Source organism: Dicentrarchus labrax, unplaced genomic scaffold (assembly GCF_905237075.1).
Source record: "Dicentrarchus labrax unplaced genomic scaffold, dlabrax2021, whole genome shotgun sequence".
NCBI classification, from domain to species: Eukaryota; Metazoa; Chordata; class Actinopteri; family Moronidae; genus Dicentrarchus; species Dicentrarchus labrax.
Window position 1 is genome coordinate 684754 of NW_026136722.1, and position 25873 is coordinate 710626.

Sequence of the window (25873 nt, forward strand, 5' to 3'; positions counted from 1 at the left end):
GGTTAAAATTGGACGGTGGACAGAAGTTGGAAATCAGTATAAGTGTATGAAGTGTTAAGTATTAAAGCTGAGATGTCAGTCGGAGTATAATCACTGAAGGCAGAAATTGTTTGACATGTAAGAGATGAAAGCAGTTGAAATTTCATTTACCGTCTAATCGCTAAAAGCAGTTGAGCCCCCAAGTGGGTGCTGGTTTAAAGTTTTAATGAAATTTGACTTAATTAATTTGATACATTTCAGATCTCTTTAGTCTGACGAAGCAAAATGAATACTACTCTCAAGGTCACTCCCCCTATCCATGATCTTCAGGCTTCTCATTTGTTGAGTACTATAAATATCTGTGAATCTGGCTGGATACTGGACTCACTTTTAAGACTCATGTGGAACATCTGACAAGCAAAGCACGGGTCAAAATCTGACTTTTGAATCGATATAAATCATATTTTTCTCCTTTGGAAGACCATTTTACAATCTACAGATGAACCTCGGAAGAGAGCTGGTTTCAGATACTACACGCCTCACAGATGGAATGAGCAGCAAGAAAGTAAAATCTTTTTTCACTTTTTTAAAAGACTATACTCAAGTAATTCCACTTGTGTGTGTGACTCTTCTGTGTCTGTCCATACTTAAAATGTGTGTTTTTTTTCTTGTACCCAAGTCTCTCTTGAAAAATATGAGCTAGATCTGTGTAAATAAAGGATTAAATAAAAACAATATTAAAGATATAAATACAAGAACATGGGTGGACATGAATACACTTAATAAAAGTCAGACAGGAAATTCAGATACACACAAGTAGATATAGACAGACAAAAATACTCTGGGTGCAGACTGGGAGACTGAGGTCGCTTGTTTGCTTCTGGTGAGCATAAAAATATGGCGATACACCAACAGAAGTCTGAGTCAAAGGCTCAGCAGTGTACCTGGTCAGTATCATGTCAGGCTGCCTCAGCCTCAGGTATGAGCCAGCAGGATAATAACAGGCTTCAAAAATAATTTACCTGCGAATACAGTGGCCTTGAAAGGCAGCAGAAACTGCCTGACTTTATAGCAAGGCTACTTGTGTGGCTACATTCTGGTGGGATCATGAGGTTACTCACACACACGCACATGCACACATACATACAAATACACTATCTCCAAGGCAAATGAAACAAAGGCACTTCTCCTTTGTTGAAAGCTAAGCGGAATAGTGTGTTTTAATGTGGTTGTCATGGAAAAAAACCTTTTTCATATGTAGACAGAGGGACTCAGAAAGCTGGAATGCTAAACATAGCCAGTGCTGAAATGTTGAACTAAATGATGCCTCTGCCATGGCAACATTTCAGGTTTCTGCACCTTATGCACATCCCTGATTTCCATGACAACATTATCAAACTCCATGGAAGCCACAGTAAATGCACCACCTATTTCACCATTTAAGAAGGCTGAAATGAATGGGAGTCCATCCATTCATGTTTGACAGTGTGTATTTCAAACCACACCTTGATTGTACTACTTAACGTCATTGGTGTCCCTCCCAAATCCCCATGGGAAAGAATGTCAGTCCTTTGAAATTTTGCAATTCAGGTTTGGAATATAGTGGTCTAATCTCATCAAAATCTACACTACATCTGCTACATCGCACTAAAGATCTATCACCAACACAAACAGCTCCACCCGAGCTATTGGACAACTCCCTCTCAGGCAAGGACGGTGCATGTGCTCATAGGACCTTTCCTATTTGACTTTAGATTTTTAAAAACAACATGGTAAATCCGTGACTACAACTTCTTGTGAGACACAATCTAAAGATGACATCAAGCATAAAAAAACAGAAGAGAGAGACGGACTGAGAAAAAGAGAAGTGAGAACGGAGAATGTGGTCGGACCTGATTCTGTTCTGGGCGTGTCAACCCTACCTTGTAGGCGAGGTAAGCCAGGTGTGTACTGTACCATACAGCTTGATACGGCACTCCCTCACCCTAACATGAGAGTTATTGAGTAAAACCAGTAAACATGCCTGTGGAGCAAAAAATACTTTTTGCCACTTCAGTTATGCAAGAATGAGACCTTTTTTCAGTTCTGGGTATATTTTTGGGAGAGGAAATGCCATGAGTCATGCTTCAGTCAGCTATCGTTTTACAGAGTAAAATCGTAGTGGGTGTTTGGCCACGCCACCGTCTACCGTTGAATGTATCAGGGGCGGAGCAGGAGCTTAGCCACAACACGTTTTTTAGATCCAAACACAAGTCGACAAATCACATGCCTGTGTAACTACTGAAGAAGACCAATGGGGTGGCTTGCTCAACAATCAACCCCTTTGTCGTGCTGCCATTGCTGATCAGTACTGGAAAAACCAGAGCCATAAAAGATCACTAAGAACAGTTGCGATATTGTCTGATCTGTCAAGGGTTGTGTGCACAGGTATCAACGTTGATTCCTTGAAATACTTTCTCAGGGTTGGCTTGTTCAGTGAGCTACTGTTAGTTCCAGTCCACAGTTTACTGCACACTGTGGGGTCATTAAAGAGCTGAATGCAAGCCTGAATCTGCTATTCAAAAATGACTGAAATACACTGAACCAAACTGTGCTACACTTTGACATTTTACATTGTCGAAAATGAGTTATGTGGCCTGTCAAGAGGACAATTACTTATGTCTTCAACATGCACTCCTCCATCACAGATTACTTCGTTGCATCGTCTTAAAGCTGTGGCACTGAGTCTTGCATTTTTAATTACTGGTTGTTTGTAAAGTTGGCAACGTTGGACATTCATCTCTTTGACACATGTTAAATTGCCCTGAAAAAGAGCGTCAGCTAAATGCCAAAAATATAAATTAGATGTAAATAGATAAACCGGGCCTATACCAGGACAGATTGTTATATTTGGTTGAGTAATGTCAAAATCCCTTAATTAAGGTGTTTGTGAGGAGTCTCAGTGAGTATTTCAACATGACTCTGTGAAACAAAGCCAGCAGAGCGGTGCCAGCATGCCAGGGGAGTGAGCCTGACCACAGCCAAGTCACTGCTGCTTTACACAATAGTAAAGCTCTCTGTCTGTGGTTGACTGTCTCACTCTGCTCATTCCTTCTTTGTCTTACACAATGTCGCACCCTACCCTGAGATTTCTAAACTCTTTTATAAAAGCAGGCAGAGTGTATATTTACAGGATTTGCACGAGTAATTTCAAAGACTTTGCTCTTTTGGAGGAGGCAGAGCAAACACAAGGGCCAGTGTCAGTGGCTTTTTATGTTGAAACTCTCACCTCACCTTAGGCTGTTGACTAATTGGGAAAGTCGACCATCGCCCTCGTCCCTGCTACCAGTGTCACTGGGCTGGTTTTGATAATGAGATACTGCATAGGCATGTCAGTGGAGAAGTGAGACACACACATTCTCACACTGTCCAAAAAGTCTCCAAAAGAAGTGATATGTGACCCCAGTTTCTGGAGAACACATATTATTATTATTATTATTATTATTATTATTATTATTATACATACATAGTGCATAATACTCAACATCCTATCAGGGAATGGCACATTGTCACAGGCACTGGAAAAAAAAACAATACGCACACAGAGCTTCCTTTTCTACTGTCCTTCTCTCCGTTGCTGAGGAATGAGATCAGTTTCATTTTCCAGTAATGGCTGCCTCAGCCTCACTCCATCAGTAAGAAAATAAAGCACTTTTTTTGACATGCATAAATAAGTTTAAAGGACCAGTGTGCAAGATTTAGTGACATCTAACAGTGAAGTTGCAGATTGTAACCAATTGAACACCACTCACGTCCGTATTTGACTTTTTGATTTGATTGACGGACTCTGTAGTAGATAAAAACTGCTCTTTCTAAGGTAAAACTAAACTAATTTTATTTGACCTTTAAAGGTCCAGTGTGTAACATTTAGGAGGATCTATTGGCAGAAATGGAATATGATATTTATAGGCAATTTTCTTTCAAATAGAATAGAATGAGCATTTCATATGGTGTTCCTCAGGGTTCAATACTTGGTCCACTCCTGTTTTCATTATACATGCTTCCATCAATTATACAACACAATATAAATTGTGATGACTACATGAACGGCACAGAAGTATACATAATGTTAATGCCTGTTGATCCTAACAGTTTTAATTGTTTAACCTACATTTTCTTTATTTTCATTTAATTTCATTACCTATTTTAAATTGTATTATTTATTATTTTACCATTAAATTGTGTTTTTAATGTTTTGTTTGCCACTTTTAAATTTTTGTTTAAATGTTTTTCACATATACAATTTGAGTATGTATGAAAGGTAAACTTTAAGTGAAGGGGCAATCAAAATGAAATTAAGACATCAAAGAATATGCTAATAGGATTTATCTTTAAGCATTTGCATGTGCCCTATTGGCTGCCTGCCTGTGGTCTGAATGAAAATCAGTCAGGAGCAGCTTCAGGAGTCTATTATGAACCAGACATGGTGGATATTGTACAGTAAATGTGAGCCACTGTACTTTATGAAGGCTGCGGTACAGCTTCCAGTGGGGCGAATATTGTGTGTGTCAGTTGTAGTGCCCTAGCCACCGTTTACATTCAATAAAAAAAGAATTCCTCATATTTAGTCGAGCCGACCCGTTTCCATGGTTACTGGCCAGGGGTTTTCATTCTTCATTCACTTCCTCACCCTGAGCGCTCTTTCTGTAGATTTCACTCTTTTTTTTCCTCTCCTCCCTGGTTGACATTACTACATTTAACTCCAGTTTCTCCTCACGTGATTTCTTCTCCTCTATGGGAACATTTGTGCTCCTCCTGTTTCCTGCTCAGTGCCACCCCTGCGTTTATGCCGCCCCCACAAAACCTTGCTCTCTCAATGAAATCCAGACATGCACACTGTACTCTCGCTCTGAGTCTAAAGAAAACAACTCCTGGCTGTAGCTAGGCAACTCCAAATATGAGTCACCCACTGCCGCGCCCATCATCAACTGATTTCCCCCCCCCACACACACACTCCTACCCAACTCCTCGACATACACAAATACACACAGCTTCAGATCCTCTTTATGAAGTGTAATTGCTCACATTAAAACTGTGTGGCTGTTGTGGTTCAAACTGTGCGGCTGTGTGGTTCCTCTATAGCCTCGTCACACTCGTACCTAGCGTTCAGGTAGACGTGGAAAGACAGCCCTTATAAGTGAGACACTGTGAGAAAATGACCAGCCTGGCCTCAGCTGATAACATCATGACCACAATGTGATGACTGATCACAGCTTGGCAGAGTTACTTCTTGTCAGATGGTGGATTTGGCGACAAACTAACAGTAATCTTGTTTTTTGGCCGTTTCGATGAGTACAGTAGTAGACAGACAATATCACTAAACCTCTTTTTTAATGAATAGATTTATAGTTTATTAAACTTTTATGAGATTAATTTATGTTTGGGCCAGATGGGAAGAACCCTGACATTAGAGATTTCACATCTGTAAAGTATAAAAAAAAACTTGAACAAGAAAACAACAATGAAATGTAAATGAATGTAAATGACATACAGGAGTTAGGCTGTAAATTAATCTCCCAACGTGGCTTACTGGATGACTTATTTCTATCAATCAGATGATGGGTTCAGTTTGACACAACAGAGAAGATATTATTTAAAAAGAGCTAGATGACCTGAAGGGCAGGGCCACAGATGTAAGTAATGAGTAAATGCCAGTCTAAATGTCTTTTTTCAATAGGAATTCACCTATTCATTACAGTTAATTAATAGTTAATAGTATAACACAGAGGTAAAAAAGTTATATACATATATATATATATTGGATAGTGTGTATATGTATGTGGGAGGTTTGAAAAATCCATCTTTGTTGTCTCAAAGCTTAGAAATGGTTCTTGACTGACAGACAGACAGATGGATAGATAAGTCTCCATTAATTTATCTGTTCATGAAAATAATCCTCCACAATTGCTGACTTAGAGCAATGCAGTGTTGCTGCCCTCTAGTGGACGGAAAAGTACATGGCGTTCAAATTCTAAACCAGTAGTCCTACATCAGTAATAGTACAGAGGTACTGTCAGCTGAAAAGTCCACAAAATATAAATGTGGAATTGTGAGATGATTCATGAGATAGGAAAGACGCCACACATACACAAATGTATATACCTTTTTGGACTCTCTTTAATCTTTACTTTTTTGTCAAAGACTGTATAGTTTTAGCCGTTGTCTGAATTAATCCTTGAGAGAAATGTAGTGAGGAAATCTCTCTTTGGTCGATTCTAACATTTCATGTACGTCTGAAACATGACAAGCAGACACTGATTCTTTGTAAGAGGTCAGAACCCAAAAAGGTTGGAAACTTTGTATTCTGATTTGTAAGACTATTGTGCGTCTCTTTTTTATGTAAAATCTCAACCTGTAAAGTGGAAACTACATCTGTGAGATAAATGTAATGGGGTAAAAAGGAAATTCCCCTCCTCTGTAATGGAGAAGCAGTATAAAGCAAATGTAAATGAGGTAAGGCACAATTACAAAAAACTTATTAATCACAGTACTTGACTCAGTATCCAACACTGATCATTTGAAACCTTGAACATAAAAATAATACCTGCAACAATCACTACACTGCGCATGCGCTACCTGGCTGATTAAGGCCAATTAGTGAGCAGGTGTGCTGGTAAGAAGTCTACATATACACTGCCGCTGCTCGCTCGCTCTCTCCCAGTGTTTTGGTGCGAAGACAGAAACTCTTACTTGCAATGCATTTGAAGCAAAACGGATACTGCGTCGGTGTCCTTCTCATTTACTCCATCACAACAATAACCTTACCTCCAGTGGGCCGGTGTGAGCGCACTGTTCAGTCCTCACAACCAAACTCTCATGTGGCTCTTCATCATGACAGGAACCGCGTTTTAACGACGGGAGGCCCCGCAGGTCGCTCTAACCGAGAGGGCACAGAGCAGCGGCAGTCGAGAAACCTCCTGTACCTTCACTACTTGGAAAACCGGGACGGGACACAGACGAAAACCTCTGGAGGGAGGCCGGAACAGACACTCAAACCCAGAATGGCGTCTACTGACCCGGAGCAAACCGAGGGGGAGAGGATGTATACTTCATTTAACCCTCCGAATGAACACTGTAGCGACGGGGAAATGGCGCCTGTCGTCCACGGAAAGTTTTACATTAAAGGTCAACTTGAAGCAAACACTCGTAATGTGGGCTACCAGTCAGATGCTGTTGTTTCAGGTGAGCTACCTGGGCTCTTCCCAGAATTCCTCCTCTTCTGTTTTTGGCGGGTAGCGAACAGTAAATACAAATTCTTGTCTGCCAAAGTCACATCTCCCTGTGTTATCTTATATCGTGTAAATGTATCTGCTTATTCATTTCCTTTGACCACACTATGTGCTGGCATCCACAGAAATATCCCACTCAGTCCCATGCATTCTGTATAATATAAATGTCTATTTGAATTCTGTATAATGTCTGTTGTTCGGACAATATATCTGACCTTCTGGCTCTCACCGATCTCAACCGATCAACTTAAATCTGAACAAACAACTCTCAATGGTCTTCTCTACTATCCATTGTAATGCCTTTAAACTTCTTCTGTGTAGGTCTTAATTGTTCATTTTTGACTACAAATCTGAACTCCTTATCTTTTATGATTAATGTGAAATCTATGGCGCGTTCAGGAAGTATCCATGGTTGTATTGCTAGTAACGCTACAGCTGGACTGCTGTCTATTAAGATTTCTAGTTCTGCTGCTTTCTGTGTCCATACAGAGCTTTCTGTTGTCTGGTGTTGGATGACCTTGGCTTTGACTCTGTAAATTCAAACAGTAATTCAGGGAAATCTGCATTCTTATTTCTATACAAACGGCACAACTGACTTGACATTTATTTTTTTAATTTGTACAATTGTGCAATATGTTGAGACAAATGTTTCACAGCTCATGGCATTTGAATGTAGCTCTTACCAGTACTAGTCTGTACACCGTTGCCTCCCTTTTTTTTAAATGTCAAGCCTCCCTAAAATGATACCAAATGGAGTGCAGATTTTAGAAATGTTGTCCCCTTCAACACAAAATGTTAGAAAAATACACAATATAATAGATGTATTTCACTCCTTTACTGAGAGACTCAACTGTTTCCTCATGTTCTATAAAAATATAGACCCTAACACTGTATTCTCTGTTGTGAACTCTTTTTGTTTTTGTTTACTAGGCCAGGAGAGGATTAGAGGTCAGCGGGTCAGAGGCTCGGAGGAGAGCTGGCGGAGGCTGCAGCCCTTGGTGGAGTGTGGAGACGACGGCATGACCCTCACTGTTAGGAGGAGGCAAGCTGTACAACTACTGCTGAACCGGGGTGAGGCTACAGCTTCTCCACTTACAAATACTCCAGCTTTGTGCCTGGGACAGTGGCATTGTTAGCTTGAATTTGGAGATATACTACACAGTAGGTTGCAGCAGGTGTCCTCAACCCTCAATTTCCAATTTCTGTTGAAGTTCACTCTATTTTCTAAAGTTTTCTCTCCTTATGTAGGAGTACATTAACCTGTATGAAGGGCTGTACGGGTCATTATTCAGAATTATCATGCTTATTCATACGCACATGAAACCAAACTCCTTCATATACTATACTGAAAAACACACGTACAAGGGAAAATCTTTTACATGCAAAACTGAGAAGTTCTCACAAACTACTGAAAAGCTTTCACACTTATTAGTAAAACATGCTCATACAGGGGTAAAATATAACCGTTAGGCAGTAAATAAGAGCTTTACAGTTAAAAAGGAAGGCCTTCCTTTCATCTGAATGAAACAGGAAGACGCCACACTAGGAAGTGCATGTGCTCTGGCTGAATTTGACTTGTCCCTACTGCATTATTATGAATCCCACTGCTTTTCTTGGCAAGACACGCCCTGCGTAGCATTCAAGCACTAGGATTGGCCAGGCGCCCACGCTCGCATGAGTGGGAGAAGTTGGCCTTCAAGTCTTCTGCCAGAAAGTGCCAGAACATGTGTAACATTGTGAGAAATTCTATTTAAACCCAGTAGTTTTGTTGCCTAAAGCTAACCAAACTGCGACAAAAACAGAATTTTTATTTTTATTTTAATAAACCTTATAAAAGGTCTAATTAAGTATATAGAAGGTTTTCAAAATACTATAAGACAGCATCTTAACTGTGTATATGAGCACTTGACTGGTATGTGGGAAAGCTTTTCAATAATATGTGAATGAGTTTCATACATATAAAAAAATGTGTATGAGGGGAAAAGTGTGTGCGTAGTAATTCTGAATGTCTGATGGCCCCTCATAAACCCATGTTTTTAGGTTCTCTATATTTATGTGTTTTTTTTTTTTCTTTTTTTTCTTCATCAGAATGAAGTGAATGTTTTTGTTTTGGTGTCTTTTTGTGTCTCAGTGAATGAGTCATCTGTACCACTGTCCCAGCTTCCTCCTCAGTGTGGCTACTCTGTTGAGACCACATGGAGAGACCTCAGTCTCATGGCTCAGTATGACGCCTGCCATGTTCTGCAGGAGGTATGGGATCTGAAAATGTCTGCTTTGTGTCAGATTAGGCACCAGTGCACAGATTATTTTATCACTGCAGTGTTTGTCTCGTTTTGTGTTTACCTTGTTGTTCACTCTCTTGTGTTTTCCCGTGAGGATATGTCTGATTTCTAATCCTCCACCATCCTCTGCTGATCATTGTCTTCATGGTGGGAATGACTGTTAGACCAAAAATCTTTTTTTGTAACAGGGTTGAGATGACTCATACATTTAAACTGAAATGACTCCCTACCCTCTTATGTCATTGACAAGATAGTTAGGGACTTTCATGGATTCTTGACTCATGTTTTAAATTTTAATTGAATGAGCGAGGCTTGTTTCTTATTTATAGCCATGTCTTCTCTAATGGATGTGAATTTTTTTTCGCCAGCAGGAGTAAAAGTATAAAAAAATGCTGTTTAAACATGTGTTCAGGATGACAGCTATGTGTTGCCCCTGCTGTGGAAGGGGGCTCCAGTCAAGATGTCCTGCCCAGCCTCTCAGATCCAGCCTCAGGTCGTGGGCCCAGACTCCCCACCCTCCCTCTGCTGCTCTCCGTACGGTATGACCGTCAAAGTGCAGGGACTGTCTGCTACAGAGGAGCTGAGGGTAAATGGTAAACACAACTTTCCATTTTCATTCTGTTAACACTCAGTTCACTCCAGTGATTTTCTACCTCTCTATGGTTTTTCCAGACTTTTTAAAATAAATGTGAGCATAGTTTTTTTTTTTTTTTTTTTTTTTTCTTTTCACTACAGTCAGAGGAGAATGGACCCCTTTGGTGCTGTTGGCTGAGCAGTGTGGCTACACTTTGGACAGACGAGATTCAGAAATTGTTATCGCTGCTCCATTTGTGACATGTGACATCACAGTAAAGGTGAATTTCAGTAAAGACACCATTCATGAGACTGAAGAATTATATTTTCAGTACTGTGTGGTTTTGTTTTTTCCCCATTGCACATTTTATCTAATATCTGTATGAGTGGAAAAATGTGTTGATCAATACGACTCACTCAGCAATTACTTCACAGTGAGCGATATTGCCAAAAGTATGGGACTAGTGTGATGTGATATTTAAAAATCACGTATTATGACAAATTTATAGTCTTGATGGTCTGACCCAAGTACATCTGAGTGAATCAAAATAGAAAACATAAATACAACTATATCTAAAACTGCAGCAGATACCTTTTTATTGTTCATGGTTATTTTTTTTTAATACAGCCTCACACAGAAAGTGTCTGCTCTTTATTTCAGGATGGAAAATACACACTTTCTCTTCAAATAGGAGAGAAGACATTCACATTGGCCTGTCCTCTCTCTCTCCCTGAAGAACTCCCACTAACCCACCAGCCTCTGATTGACAGACCTCATCATCTAAGCAGTGGGCCAACAGAGCATATGCCACAATCCCTGGAGCCTTTTCCATGGGCTCCACCTTTCTACCTGGCCCCGCCTTACTACCCCCACCCTACATATCACCGCAAATATCCTAGTCCCGGTGGACACGATGCATATGACCTTCCTACTCCCTCATCTTCAACTCCTGACCCGACATTTGGCCCACAGCCTCTCCCTGTTGATCCCCAGCCAGACTATCAGGACTTCTACTCCCACCAGATTCCTCGAGTGGAGTCTTATAAACGTTTCACTGTCCACAGTTCGCTTTCATCTGCAGATGATATGGAGGATTCACGTCGGGTGTATCCAGGTCTGCAACAAAAGCAAGAAACTCCTGTCTTTGGTCTCTCTGAGAAGCACAGTCCTACACAGTCCTCAGATACAGGCTTTCCCATTCAATTTGAAGCACCTCCTCCCCAGCCCCCCAGTCATGCCTTCAATCAATATTATCACTACTACCATCATCCTAAAATCCCTCTGCCTGGCCCACCCCAAGACCCTGATCCAGGTCTTGAGGTTCCCTCTTTAACTAATCCTCATAATCCTGAATTTCCAGTGTTGCCCCGCAGCACCCAGCAGTCTAAGGCTATCAGCAGAGTTAACTCAGACTGGTTCCTTCCGTCTGTGCCTGAAGCTGCCTCTCGTCCTTACACCCTTGCAACAAATTCCCCTTCTACGGCTTATCCTCCACAGCCCTATCCATACCACTACTTTGATTACTTTCCACACATTGCTAGGGGAGAGGCCAAAAGATCGGCTCCTCTCAATCCCGATACAGCCGCAAAAGCAAATTTGTCTTATCAAAACGTAAAGTCAAGCCCCTTTGTTCAGCCACTTCCTCGCTCATCAGTGGTTCATGACAAATACAACTTAAATCCTTACATGGATCAGCCAAGGCAAGATAAAATGATAAACTTTAAAAGAAATGGACCAGAATCAATCAAACAGCCACTTTGGTCGGACGATGAAGCAGAGCTGGATTCCAAAATAAGACACTCTGCTGTCCAGCCTTACCCTCCTGAACAAGACGTTGTTGCAGTTCCTCCTTCTAGCACTTTCCCTACTCCATCACCCAACCATAATCCACCTCACCCCTACTTCTACTACCCTTATCACCACTATCAGATGGATTATGGACCTGAGAGTTTACTCAGTGCTGACAATCCTGTGCCTCCAACTTTATCCGAAGAAGCTTTAGACCCTCTGCTTCAGGCGTTCTCCTCCCCACCACAGCATCCGTTCTATTACGTACCTCAAACTCCACTTACAAAATCAATGTATGATGTTTCCCATGGCCCCCTACATCCTTACCACCACTATTACCACCTCTACTACCACCCTGACATGTCTGTAGACAACCAAAAAGTACACCCTGCTGGCAGTATGAACTCAAAATCAGAATCTCAGCTTCTCTCAGACTACAGCCAGATGGATCAGCTGGGTCATGCTGCTGAGGCAGGAAATCCCAGCATCCCACAGTCGAGTCCCTTTCATAGCCTCTATTCCCATTATATCACTCAGCAACAGCCATTTGATGCTTTTGGGCAGCCTGGTGGAGAAGAAGCAGAAGAGGGGCTGGATAATGAAATGAAAGGTAAATTATGACAGTGATGTTTTAGTTGCTTGTATAAGTGTCTTGTGTTTTCCAGATGTAGCTTTTAAAATTGGTGTCTACTTCAGATGACCACAAGGGGGCAGAACAATATTCTGTACTGACAGGCTTCTTCATTTTGTTTTTGTGAGCACTCACCAAACCATATCCAGAACAATGATATTAAAAGTCCTTGATAAAGATCTAGCATCTGGTTCTGGCTGTAACTAGACACCTGTATAGACTTTGTTCTGTCATCTTTCATGCTGATGACTAGACCCATTCAAGTGTAACTATCTCTCCTCTGTTTACTCTCTGTGTTCAGATCACATCAAGGCCAACCCGTACACTCCCTCTGCCTCACTCTGTGGCCTTGGCCTCATGTCAGATTTCGACTGCAGCTGTCCTTCAGGCTGCTGTTTGTACCATGTGAAAGGTGAGTCTTTTCAAATGCAGATCTTGCTAACACATGTCTGATTTAAAATGAATTGACAGTGGGGAAAACCCCCCCCAAAAAAAGGATGATTGATGTATGGGCTGAAAGGCCAGAAGCCAATGCCCAAGCCACAGAATTGAATACATTTTAATAGTTTGTGATCATTGCTTACAGTTAAATATTAAGGCTGACTTGAAAGTGTTTTCTTTACTCTGTCAGACTGTACAATGGGACAGCATTTAATCTTTGCGATGCCTGACTGTGTGGTGGAGCCCACAGTGGCCCCCCCAGCTCATCCCTCTGAGGTCAATAATGCGTCCTGCACACTGCAGAGGCTGACCTCTGACCCCAACATCTACACTGTCCCCCTAGATGGCTGTGGAGTAAACAAACATGTAAGGCACCCTGGTACTGTATGTACACCACGTAATGTAGCGCTCCAAAACAAAGCAAGCCACTGCAATGGTGCTTTATGAAAAGTTATTCAAATTTAATGTGGCTGTATAGAGTGATGCTTGGACTGCCCTCACTTCTAGTTAACTGGAGGGGCATGCATCAGGTTGTTTTGTGAAATGAACCTTTTTTCCAATATCATTACCTTGTTAGGCGTTTGGTCAGACAGTGGTTCATCTGTTGGAAGTCCATGGTATCTATTCTCTTCAAGACCACAGTTCTGTGTATGAGAACTCTCCTGTCAGGTATGGCACTACTGTTTAAAGAGAACTTTATTTCAAATGGAGCATTTTTTCCACCATATATTTGTGGGGCATGCTTTGTTAATTGTTTTTTTTTTTTTTTTCCTGCTATGAATTGTTTGTTTTAACTTATTTTCCTTTTTGCATATGGCATGACCTTTTTAAAAAAAAAAAAAAGTTTACAATAATGTGGAGACCAACACAGGCAAGAGTGTATAACTGAGAAAATGGTTTTAAAGTTTTAGTTTTTTTGTTAACTTAAATTGTTTGCAGAGTATTGGAAATGTGACAATTGTTTTTAAGGAAATTATTTATCTTCAAACCTTCACGACCTTTGACCCTTTTTTGCAATTGCTGACCCTTTTTTAGTTACATTTTTATTTCCAAAATTACAATTCTAGTGCAAAATGATGACCTTTCAAAGCATGTGCTGGCTGAGCTGAAGTGTTATTATATTGGTAGGTGTCCCATCAACAGCTGATAGGAGCATTGTAATTACTACCTTGCTCAGAACACACTATAATCAATTGCTCAGCCAAGGGCTTCTTCAGAGCATTTACAGTCTGCTGCAGTCAGTAAAATGCTCTCTGAATGTTGGCTTTCTTGCCTGTTCATTTTTGATATTACAGGAATTTTCCAAGCTTTTCAAATGGCATATTGTGAGAGTTAATGCTCTGGCCTTTATTCCATCATATGCTTATTTTACCTTCGATACAGCTCTGACCTAAAGTGATAAATTGCTATTAAAGTGTAACTGTACTGTAGGTCACCGCTACTCTTATAGTCGTATGTTACAGTATTGAGAGATCCAGGTTATTATCCCAAAATAACATCTTCAAAATCTCTGTATAAACTAGCTCAATAAATTTGCAATTGGATCTTTATTAGGAAGGATTTCCTGATGACTGTGCAGCGATTTGGAAACCCCTTCTCACCCTCATTCGAAGCGCTGATCACAGATTCTCAAAATAAATGAGAAACGCATGGCTATATGTCATAAAATTGTCTAAGATGCTCAGCTTGGATTGGCAATTTGACACACTGCATCCACTGTTAGATTTGTTTCCTTGGCCCCATCTTGTGTACGTGAGCTGCCTGTGTTGATCCATAGGTTGATGGTTGAATGTAGTTCGTCACCGGGGTCTCCAGGTGAAGTTAGACTCCATGTGATGGATCAACCTCCTCCACCTCCCGTTCAGGCTACACCAGCCATGGTCACTGTACAACTGAGAATTGCCACAGGTGAATAGCTTGTCTGTATTCTCTAAAGTGGTTGTTGCTGCTGCTGGTCCTAGTGTGCCCACATGCACAATAGCATCCCCAACAGAACCTAAATTAGTGTCATTGCTAACACCTGTGTTCACCCTACTATTTAATGTCAAAATGGCTGCCATTAAAAAGGTTTGTTCTTTACCTCCTAGATGAGTCATTCACCAGCTTCCACCCTGAGGCTCACCTACCTCTCAGCCACATACAAGGCAGTCCAGTTTATGTGGAGGTTTCCCTACTGGACCCCCCAGAGCCCAGCCTGGTGCTGCTGGTTCACTCCTGCCTGGCTTACACTCAAACTCCATATACCAGCTGGATGCTGGTTTATGATGGGTATGTAGAGATAAAGGAAATAAAGGTTTTATCGCGAGTTTTGAGTGATTGTATTGTGATCAGTCTTGGCAGCTTCAGTCGTCAGCGTTAAACCTAGGACAGTGACTAAGCAGGATGATTATTTGACTACAGCTTGCTTACGTCAAAGACCAGTGTGTTTCTTGTCTCTGTTTGTTAAAGGTTACTGGGTGCTGATTCCGGCTGAATGTTTTTATAGGTGCAAAGCTCTGCATGGTGTTTTTTGTTTTTTGATATTTTTTATTGTTTCATTTGTAACCGTCCTTTCGTCACTGTATGTTGTTCAGCTGTCCCAGCAAGGGGGACGCACAACCACTTTCTTCCCCACGCTCTCTCCATATCCGGAGGATCATGATTTCTACCTTCCTGTCTCTGCACGTAGAAAGTCCCTCTTACCCGGCTAAAGGAGCCTACTCTCACCTGGAGGACCCAGAGGTATATCCTACTTAACATTCTCATTCAAGTAAACTTCTATTTTGCCCTTTTGAAGTGGCATTTATAATGTTTCTTTCAGGTTCAGGCTGTCTTAGAGGTCTAAAGTAGTGTAGGTTTACAGTAATTCAGTAGTTAAACCACTAGTTCATTGTTTTTTTTTCTCCCTCAGATCTTCTTCATGTGCTTGACAGAGGTGTGTTCTGCTGCAGATGGTGACTGCACTGTAGGCTGCATCAGCAGTAAGTTAAATTACAAAGGAGAAACTGAGGAGTCGTCCAGTAGTTTATCAGGAGGCTTCTTATATATTCATTATAATGTGAACACTTGTGGGTTCTAGACTAAACAGGAAAACGATTGTCCCTATACATAATGACAACCAACAATTAATCTGCGATTATACACTAATGCTGCACTAAAGGATTCCTTTTTAAATACATTGTTGCTATATAATATTCCTTCCCATTACCCAGTTACGTCATTATATTTCACTTTGCATAATTCTTTACAAACAACATGGCCTGCTAAAAGCCAGTGACGCAATATACCTTTAAACTGAACAGAATTAAGGCTATGGGAAAATCAAATGAAACATGTTTGTATGAGTAAAAATGTCTCATCAGCTTTGCCCCCTCCCCCATCACTTCATTAACTTCTTTTTCCCTCATAGGTCCCAACAGTGACATGTGAGCAATGAATTAAAGACACACATCTGCACTCTATGTTTGTTTTGTGGAAATAACCAGGACACAAGTCTTTGTGAAAAAGAGGGAAATGTCCTCTGTTAATATTTATTTATTTTTTAAAATGGTAAGCAATATAGTGCAACATAATAGTACAACTATATAGTGCAATGAAATAGTACTACAGAGAATTCAAGCAATTCTAGGCATTCAGCTGTTTTCTTTTCAAACAAGACACTTGTACTTTTATTTGGTCACAGAAGCTTTTGGCTGGAACAGGAACATTAGGGACTGAAAAGGTTTAACTATTGAGTCCATTAATGGCAAAGTGTTTCCCTCAGGTTCAAACCAGTGTTTACAGGAAAGCTCTAAAGCAACAACACTTGAAATGTTTATACAATCAGTTTAATAAAACCTGATGGCTGAGTAAAGCATGCAGAATATTTCTGTACCACTTAAGAAGATGCATGAATAGAAAGAAATGAACTGTAGTTTTTATCTAAGTATAGTAAAGGAATGATAGCCATTGTTAAATTCTATAGTACAGAAATGAATTGGTAACAAGAACGTGAAGCTAGTTAGTCATCACCCTGACACATTTATTGGCTGGTGTGGTGATGCAGATTACGACTCAGGGCAACACCTTTTTGAAAACGTGTCACCTGCTGTCATTTGACCTAAGAGCTTATGTAATAGTTTAAATGTATTTGAAAGAAAATGATCCCTTTTTAGCATGTATACATAAATCATCAGTGGCTCAGTGAGTGTTTAACTCTAAGCAAACAGACAAACGCACATAACTCAGTGTGTTAAAGAGCTGCTGTCATTGTACAACATAACTACTCAAATGTGCACCACACACGGGAGTTTTAAAACAAGTCTCCACAGATTACGTATTGTATGCCCACAATGCCCAGCCTGTCAGGCTAAGAAGCACGTGCTGTCTAACTATGACAGTTTCGGCTACGATGAAAAATAGCCAATTATAAGCAACGTCCGTTTCACTAGGAGTACTGTACGATAATATCGATGGCTGTAAACAGCTCTTAACAGTCGTATTTGTTTCTTGGGTCAAATTATTAGCACAATGTAATGTTTTAGGGTATAAAAAAATTTGAACACTAGTAGTGATCGGTCGTCCACGTAAACCTGTATTTGCTGATTCAGCCTGAATTCCAGCGATGGTCTTCATTCATGAGGTTATGGGTTGGAAACGGATAGCTCTTCTTAGTATACAGTCGAATAGTATGCAGTGATCGCCTGTTGGCTTTTCTTGAGCTCTTTCAGGAGGACACAGGAGCAGACCATGGCAATAATCTGTCGTGCACACACAGAAGGTGGAGGGGGGAGTAAAAAAGCAGGGATGGGACAAAGAGCTGTGCGGTGAACAGCCTGCTTACTCCTCCTTATCACCCCCAGGATTAAACCAGCCACAGAATGAATTAGTGTGAGAGAGAAAGAGGTTGCACATACAAGCTCCTGCTACCAAGAAGCCTGTGAGATTAAAGGCAAAATGTTGACACTAAAGCAGCTTCCTGTTGGTGAAGTTGAGAGGAATTTATTTTTTAATTTAACTGAACATAGGGGTTTTAATCTCTATCTGTATGTATTTCTGATCTCTGTAACCTGCGCATCACTCCTCCACCCAGGGACTAGTACTGTGCCATACATCACCCCTTCCAAATAAACACTAAATAAATGACACAATTGCTGAAAATGTGTGCAAAATGATTAGCTTAATAAGATGCCATTGCAGAGAAAAGCTGAACATGTTCAGCAGTGAAGAGACTGGAGCGAGAGAGACAGAGTGAAACGGTGCGAGTGCACTAAGCTATGGGGATGTTAGCCATAGTGAGAGGGGTGAAGACGACTGGGTCATTGTCAGGGTTGGGGTAGGAGGTGGAGACAAATTGGGATGTTTGAGGCTGAGTCAGGATGAGGTACTGAGGAGATGAGGCAGACTGACGCATCTTTTTACTGAGGGTTGTGCTGCAAATCAGAGCTATGATCTTTGGGAACCAATGATTGGAAGAATGGAAATGAAGGAAAAAAATTTTAAAGCAGGGGGAGGGGGAATGATTAAGAGAGACAGAGGGGTGCACACTCATTAGAACACGGTCAGTAACTTTTTGATCAAGAACACAAGCTTGTCTATAGGCGAACAACAGAATGAAGATTTTTTTCCCCCCACAAAGATCTCCGTATCCCTTACTACTTTTGAGGCAGCCCTGTTCCCACATCAGTCTGTACTCTCAGTACTGTGTTTTGACAGTTACTGTCTATCAGTCATTTCACAGCTGTATTTGCTTTCATTTTTCATGTGGTTCTGTTCAATTATGCACAGTTTGCCACTTTAATTGCACAGAATTAGCGGCGTCTCTTTCAGCCTTCCCGCTGGCTCGCTATCTAAATTTGAACGATAACCCATATTTAACGCTAGCTAAAAACAAATATCTGTATCAGTTATATTGTGTACGATTGCCAGCACGTTGTACAGATTGTTTGCACCTATCCAGAATCCTCACAAAATGCAACCAGACAACCTCCAGATGTGGTCAGGCAGATCGGATGCTGACACATTCACTGTTATAACATGCAGTGTTAGTCTTGTTAATGATCACATTTAGAATCAGTCTTTGTATTGTTTTTAAATCCTTTTCTGTACAATTCTGTAATATTCAAAACATTAATAAATTACTTGATGTGGTTTAATAATGAGCTATTGGTTTAAAGTGTTAGAATGTAGAGTGATATTATCTCCTACAGATGTTTGAGTGAGCAAATGCACACATTTGATTCTCAATACAAACTGGCAAGAAGAACATGCAATTATTTTTAAAAACAAAACTTACTTAATTTTTGTTCGTTTAATTATCTTGTAACATCTTTTTTCAGTCACCAGCCTATTTCACCTTGAACTAACTGCAAACTTTCATTTCGATATACAATCCTGTGTTGTATAATGGTAAATAAATGTCCTTGATTTACTGCGTTTAACTGTAGAAAAGTGCAGTGTGCAATATATTTACTTACCAGAAGAGCTCCAATTCCAAGAAAGACGCCCATCACTAGTTGTGCTTTTCTGTCAAAGACGTCTACGATGAGCCCAGGACAGTTCTGTTGGAATGCCAAGACAGGATACACTGTTAACACCCTCTACACTGTAGCTAACTCACATACTACAGCAGTTCAATTTCCAGTGCTAGAAACAAGAAAAGGGGTTGATTTAGTCACCCAACATTGTACTACTATTTTAAGTGAACACCAATAGTAACTTAAAGATGACCTCAAACAAACCATTCAATACTTAAAACAAATAGCAGATTCATTAGAACAGCTTAGTTTCTTTGCACCCCACTTACAGACATGGAGAAACGTTCAAAGAACCCATCTGGTGCGGGACAGGTGTGTTGAGTCAGCTCTATCAAGGGGATTCCTGTCACTCCACAGCAGTGAAGCTACAAGGGATTGGAGATGAAGATCAGTCAAAGCAGACTCCAAATTAAATGAATGAGCACCAACACCTTATATTTGACATATCATATTATATTAATATATGGAGCCCGAAAGTGTTAAAACATTTTAAAAACTCAACTCATTATGAAATGTTATTTCATCATTCTTATTTTAGTAGTATTTTAAATTTCACATTTCATAACCTTTTTGTAAAAAAAACCCCAAACTATTTCCAAATGTTTTCATACTTTTCCTAATGACACATTTTATATTATAATGTCAACTTTAAGGACAGTGGTGTCGTCACCAGTCACATGACCCCGCCTTTTAAGTTAGCATGCTCAACAACTAGAGTTAGCCAGTTAGCACCTGTTAACTAGAGCAACAACCCTGACTCAACTATCTATGTGCAGCTGTAAATAAACACAGACACAAAAACTAGCATGTCATTTTTCTGTTCTTAACTTAACAAGACCTAGCTGGCCAACTAGCTACGCAGGGTTGTGAGCTTGGGTTATTACTCTGAATCAAAGCCAAGACATAGTTTATATAGACTACAGACGCAACCACGTTCATGATGGCGTCAGTTCACTGTGAGCTGCAGTGACTCAAAGCAAGGAACCAGACTGTGGCTGGAAAAGTGTTTGATCAGTGCAGTTGCCTGCCTGCCACAGAGAATGACAGAGCTCCTCAGTGAAGCACAAGCCTGTGTTTCTCTTAAAGTTTAATTGCAATTGCAATTCATCAAAAAGACGCAGTTCAATGCAACTTCAATGCCGTCTTTGTGTCACTACATCATGATGACAAAAACTGGTTAGCCATTGATTTAGTGGTGGATTTTAAATATTTGAAATGTAGCACTGAAGTGTTTTTCAATCAAGCGCTTGTCAGGGTGAACTTGGCTGAACAATATTTCAAAGCGCATACATAATTCAAGAAAGGTTTGGTAACCACGGCTCTAGCTAACAGGAGCAGCTAACTGGCAGCAGTTGCTGTATGTGATTTGCTGTAAGGTCACTGCCAATGCTGACAATGATGAAAAGTGAAATTAATAGTGTAATGAAGTGTCACTGGGAAAAACACCTTTTTAAAAGTGCATTTTAAGGGCACTACATTCAGTGATTCTAAAAAAGGAATGATGAAATAACAGTTGTAATTGTATTTATTTTTACAAATTGCTGGTTCACTTATGTATTTTACACAATATTTTTAAGATGTAAAAGCATTAAGTAAAAGGAAATAGTTTGTGCTTACTGTCTTGTGGATGAATGTGAGAGTTACACCAATGACTGGGTCTGCATTACTCAAATACAGAGTGTACATGCTAGTGTAGAACTCCACAAGCTTCAGCCCAACCTTAATGTCAAATATTAAAACAAAACATTGTGGTCATCAATATAGGCTATTTACTGAAATTATTTTTTTATTTTTTTATCCCCCCCCTCCCCCCTTTTCCATTTCCCTCTCACCCAAGTCCTGTTGGAATAAGCAAGAATTCCAACAGCAATTTCAGCTCCAGCCATAATGGACACAATGATGGAGAACTGAAAGGAGAAAAAGAAATGAATGAACCCAATCAGAACACGTAAATCAAACTGACAAACATATGTAAACAAGTAAACTACCATTGTCTCCCACTACTATGCATGTGCATCAAAGACAAGGATATGCAGGTCTGCTTGTTGTTTTCACCAGTAGGAAAAGCGCTTACCGTCGAACTTAATAGGAATATAAAATGATACACTTCATAAAACATGCAAGGACAAGTCAGTAATATGGGTCACAATAACAGTTAAGCCTGTTTTCTTTGTTGCCTTGAGCTGGAAACCGGCTAAATATTCCCAATACAAACAACACGCTGCGGTTACATTTCTGTGCTGCAAATCATAGTTAGTCACAGCCTGTTTCTTTCTACAGCACACAAGCCTTCTCAGACTTCCACCATTGTGCTATGTAACAGTTAAGGAATGTCTCTGAACTTTCCCAAAGGGACACTGGGACGAGACTATGAGATAAGACTGGAAAACACCACAGACCAGGAAAAAGAATGAAAGAAGTAGTTCTGGAAATCAGATCAGAACCATGTTTGATTTTGCAACACATTTAACCCCACTGTGGGGTAGTAGGGGATGGAAGTGACAATAAAAGAAAAGACTTTCAGAAAAATAAAAAGCAGGGCAGATTTGAATGGAATAGTGGGTATTGATAATTGCATTTTCTTTTCTTTAATATTGTCAAGAAAGGGAGTCAATACTTTATAAACAGGATTTGTGAAGCCCCGCAGCAAATATTTAATTTCCTCTAGCTTAAGAAAGTATAGTATGCCTCTTATCCAGAGGGTTAAGCCGTGCATATTTCCATTTAAATACAATTAGGTGTGTGGCATGTAAAGTAGCACAGGCCATACAGTCAGCTTCAGTGTTAGATAGTAGGTAAGGGTCTGGAGGGGCACCGAAGACGGCTATGAACGGGCATGAGCCAATTGTTTTCTTCAGGCATTCTGAGATTGTTTTAAAGATGAGAGACCAAACTTCTTGAAGCTTAGCACAGGGCCAGAACATGTGGGCTATTAACATTCCTCCCTCGCATCTTCTAGTTTATCACTTGTATGCTGCAGGAGTTTCTCAACATGAAACTGACATGTTTCCTCCCTGTTGTGAAATATTTCTATGCTCAGTATACGTGGAAAATATATGTGTGAAATGTTAAATGCTAATAGGACAATGCTGAATGGAATCAATAAAAAAGTTAATTTTAAAGAGAAAAAAAAAGAAACTGACATGTTTCGATATTTTGTGGTTAAAATTCTGGAGAAAATGTGTCTGCAGGGTTCAGAAAAAAGAGTAATGATAGGCTTGTCTGTAAAAGAAAGCAGTTAGTCTGCATGTTGATCATTTGAAACCGACCCATACAACTTTATGTAAGGTTGTTAACTCAATCAACTTGTGTCCATCTAAATCTGGGATCTCAAACTCAAACTTGAGGCCAGTGCTGGTATTGTGCAACGTTCGAAGGCTATAAGAAAGTGAACTCATATTTAACAGTAAGTTCTATACATTTTTATCTCATCATTTTATATCGCCTTTCACCAAAGATTCGGGACTTCAACATAATAATGTATATTATTGGATTGATGTTGCAGCTAGTAACGGTGGGGCTAATTTTCATTACTTTAAATTCTACTTAAGCAGTACTTCAGTAAATGTACTTAGTTACTTCCCACCACCAGGAGTAACCAGCACCTTTTAATCTCTCCTACATATGTTGACAGGTGTACCGATAAATATTTGACTGTCAAAGAGGTTAGTTTTTCATGTTACAGTATGTCTAGGAAATGCTATTACACAACATGAAAACACAATTGCCTGTGGCTCCACTTTACAAGGAAGTTAGTGTGAAAAAAATCTCACCACTTGCAGAGCACATTTTTTCTCACTGCAGGCACCGTAGTCTCCGAACGACACCATGATCAGCATCACTAGCCCGAGAACTATCAGCACCGTCACAGCTGGTGAAAAAGGAGGCAGAGACACAGGCCTGTGATTAAATATGGGATAAATGTATAATATAACCAATTTTTTGGAGAAATTATAAAAGTGTGTGTGTCAAATATGCGCTTACCGGCAACAAATGCACTGGAGTTGAGGGCTTCTACTTTGAAGATGCCTCTGGTGCCATCGCTAAACCGCAGCCAGAGTCCAAGACCCAGGAAGACAAACCCCAACACCTGCCAAAACACAAACGTCAAACAAAACCACAGTGTGCATGTGCAGCACACCGAAATTCAAAACAATGTTTCAGACGTAAAATGAAACCAGCGTGAGTCAGGGCGTCTCTGAGAGATGGCATGGCACCCTGCCACCCCATTTTGTAAAAGGTTGGACCTGACTCTGAACCAACGAGTAAACCGGACATTTGTCTATAAAATGTTTTAAAAGTTAGAAAAGTGTTTGCGAGCCGACACCGGAACTTAACTGAATTAAACAGTTTTAAACGTCCAGGATAGTGACAAATATATCCTGGGCTGTGCTGCAAGAGGCAGCTAGTAGCTTTGGTGATATTTCACAGTAGCACATTTTCTGTAAGAGATCTGTATGGTAGGATTGAAGTTTTGTCCAATTTTGTCGATACCATATTTTGTCCACACAGGCTTATTTATTTTAATTTTGTTGCTAATTTATAATGTGGCTGTATTTTTTAATGTGCATTGTTTTATTTTCTGTGTAGCTTACTTTTAAGGGACAGAATAAAATACATTTGTATGGTATATGTTGGGATTGGTAGATCTATTCATCTTTCCAATAAAATCTTAAACACAGGAATTCAAGAAACTGTAAGATACTGCAATTAAAGTATACATGGAAACGGTAAATTAATTCTATTCTGCAAACTGGCCTCGTGCCACTCCTGTATAAGTTAGTCAAAAAAGTCCACAGGTGTAAATGTGCAGCTTAACATTCTTGGTAACAAGGTTTCACATCACCAAATATTCAAACCTCGCGGTTGGGTCGGATGTGGTTTGAGCGATTTTCTAAGTAAGTCACCTGGCTTTTCAGTTCTTGCTTTTCATCCTCTTTTCCTCTTGCTATGTTTAATGTTATGCACCAAATACCAAGGCAAATACCTTGTGTGTGAATGCCAACTGTGGGACAGCTAGGTAAACACATAGAACTCCTCTGAAACAACAGTTCACAAGACAGCACATGGAAATAACAAGGCAGATTAAAACAGGGTGTGTATGGGTAAATGACATCTCTATTATGGATCTCTTTCATCTTGTTCTGTTTACACAGTCTATGTAAGGCATGAACCCTGCAGTTTTTGTGAACTCCAGGATGTGAATGCAACAAGTAACCCGATGTGGTATTCAGCAGAAACGAAACCTTCCCCACACATTGACGCACCTAACGGGACCCAACTGAACAATACTGTAACAGCTTTAAATCTGATTTACAAAAAAACTAAATACTATTTGTACATTCCTCATAAAAAAAACATAATATAGTTACACAGAAAAAATTCTTAATGTATTCTAATCTGACAGACTTACCGCGAAGATGAGGTTGAAAATGAAGAGGATGTATTTGCAGACGAGGCCACATCCGTCCAGTACCATGATGACCAGCGGTTTGTTTGACTCCGGCCACTTGTGAAGTCTGCAAGGTGTATAAAACAACTACCTCATCACTTGTGCAGGCCTGTTCAATGGCAGTACGTTAAATATACACTCACTATAACCTCTACTATATATGTACTATATCATGTTATATTTTACAATGCGTATATTGTAAATTGCGTATTAAGCATTTAATAACACGTTTAAACGCTTTAACAGCGCCGTTTCTTTTACAGACATCATGTATAGCAGTGAGAAAATGGCAGCCAGAACTAGACACGAAGTTAAACTGCAAATGAAATAAATACCTGTATTTGTTGAAGAAATGCAAGAACACCAACAAGCTAATGCAAATTGTCAGCCTTGTTGCGTTCCGTCTTAAACAACCCAATATGCGTCATGCCCCGCCCATTTGACCTCGTTCAGTCTTTTCATTGGCTGAGAGGCGTGACTGACAGGAGGTACCACGTATGAGCGGAGGAGCCAACGCGGTGGTCTTCTAACGACACCAAAGCGGAGGAAGTTGATCCTCCAAATATGGTTCGTGGGCTGGTTTGGTCTCGAGGGCGGGTGCACGAGAGCGTTTGAAGTAGGAATGAAACTTTAGGAAACGAAACCAGAACAGTTTTTAAAAAAGGCACACAATTAATAGTTTATTTACTGAAATTCACAACTTAAGGAACTAAACCTTTACATGGGCTTTACATGAATTCAAGTAAATAAACTATTAATTGCATGCCTCTTTTAAAAACTGGTCTGATACACGAGGAATTCATAGATAAATGAGTCAAGCCGTGTGACTCTATATCATTATTCTGCAGACTTGCTAGCTTAGAAACATAGATTTAAAAAAAAATACTGAACGGTTTGGATTCGTGTAATTGTGAAACTTAAAACCCAGCCGGGAGAGAAGAAAGGGAACAAAACACAGGAAACT

At 40.1% G+C, this 25873-nt stretch overlaps 2 protein-coding genes across 11 annotated transcripts; one reads left to right on the plus strand and one right to left on the minus strand.

The window, feature by feature from the left end:
* The first annotated feature begins 815 nt into the window (after positions 1-815).
* LOC127356523 (uncharacterized) lies at positions 816-16881 on the plus strand. Of its 9 annotated transcripts, none has more exons than XM_051388307.1 (14): positions 816-1922; positions 6857-7200; positions 8178-8318; positions 9379-9497; positions 9942-10122; positions 10265-10383; positions 10764-12501; positions 12824-12934; positions 13154-13329; positions 13541-13632; positions 14741-14871; positions 15051-15231; positions 15537-15684; positions 15854-16881. In XM_051388307.1, the coding sequence occupies exons 2-14, from the start codon at positions 7020-7022 to the stop codon at positions 16019-16021; spliced, it is 3486 nt and encodes a 1161-aa protein (XP_051244267.1). In that variant the 5' UTR covers positions 816-1922; positions 6857-7019; the 3' UTR covers positions 16022-16881. The 9 variants fall into 9 exon arrangements, with proteins under 9 accessions (XP_051244267.1, XP_051244268.1, XP_051244270.1 ...); XM_051388308.1 differs by having other exon boundaries at positions 816-1913; XM_051388305.1 differs by lacking the exon at positions 816-1922 and having other exon boundaries at positions 6115-7200; positions 15854-15923; positions 16352-16881.
* On the minus strand, positions 16438-25366 carry zgc:65811 (uncharacterized protein LOC393524 homolog). Of its 2 annotated transcripts, none has more exons than XM_051388323.1 (9): positions 25245-25366; positions 24871-24976; positions 23442-23547; positions 23231-23328; positions 21290-21364; positions 21075-21176; positions 19727-19822; positions 19398-19481; positions 16438-17681 (listed from the first exon to the last, which is right to left on the minus strand). In XM_051388323.1, the coding sequence occupies exons 2-9, from the start codon at positions 24934-24936 to the stop codon at positions 17592-17594; spliced, it is 717 nt and encodes a 238-aa protein (XP_051244283.1). In that variant the 5' UTR covers positions 24937-24976; positions 25245-25366; the 3' UTR covers positions 16438-17591. The 2 variants fall into 2 exon arrangements, with proteins under 2 accessions (XP_051244283.1, XP_051244282.1); XM_051388322.1 differs by having other exon boundaries at positions 16438-18373.
* Between the last annotated feature and the right edge of the window lie 507 nt (positions 25367-25873).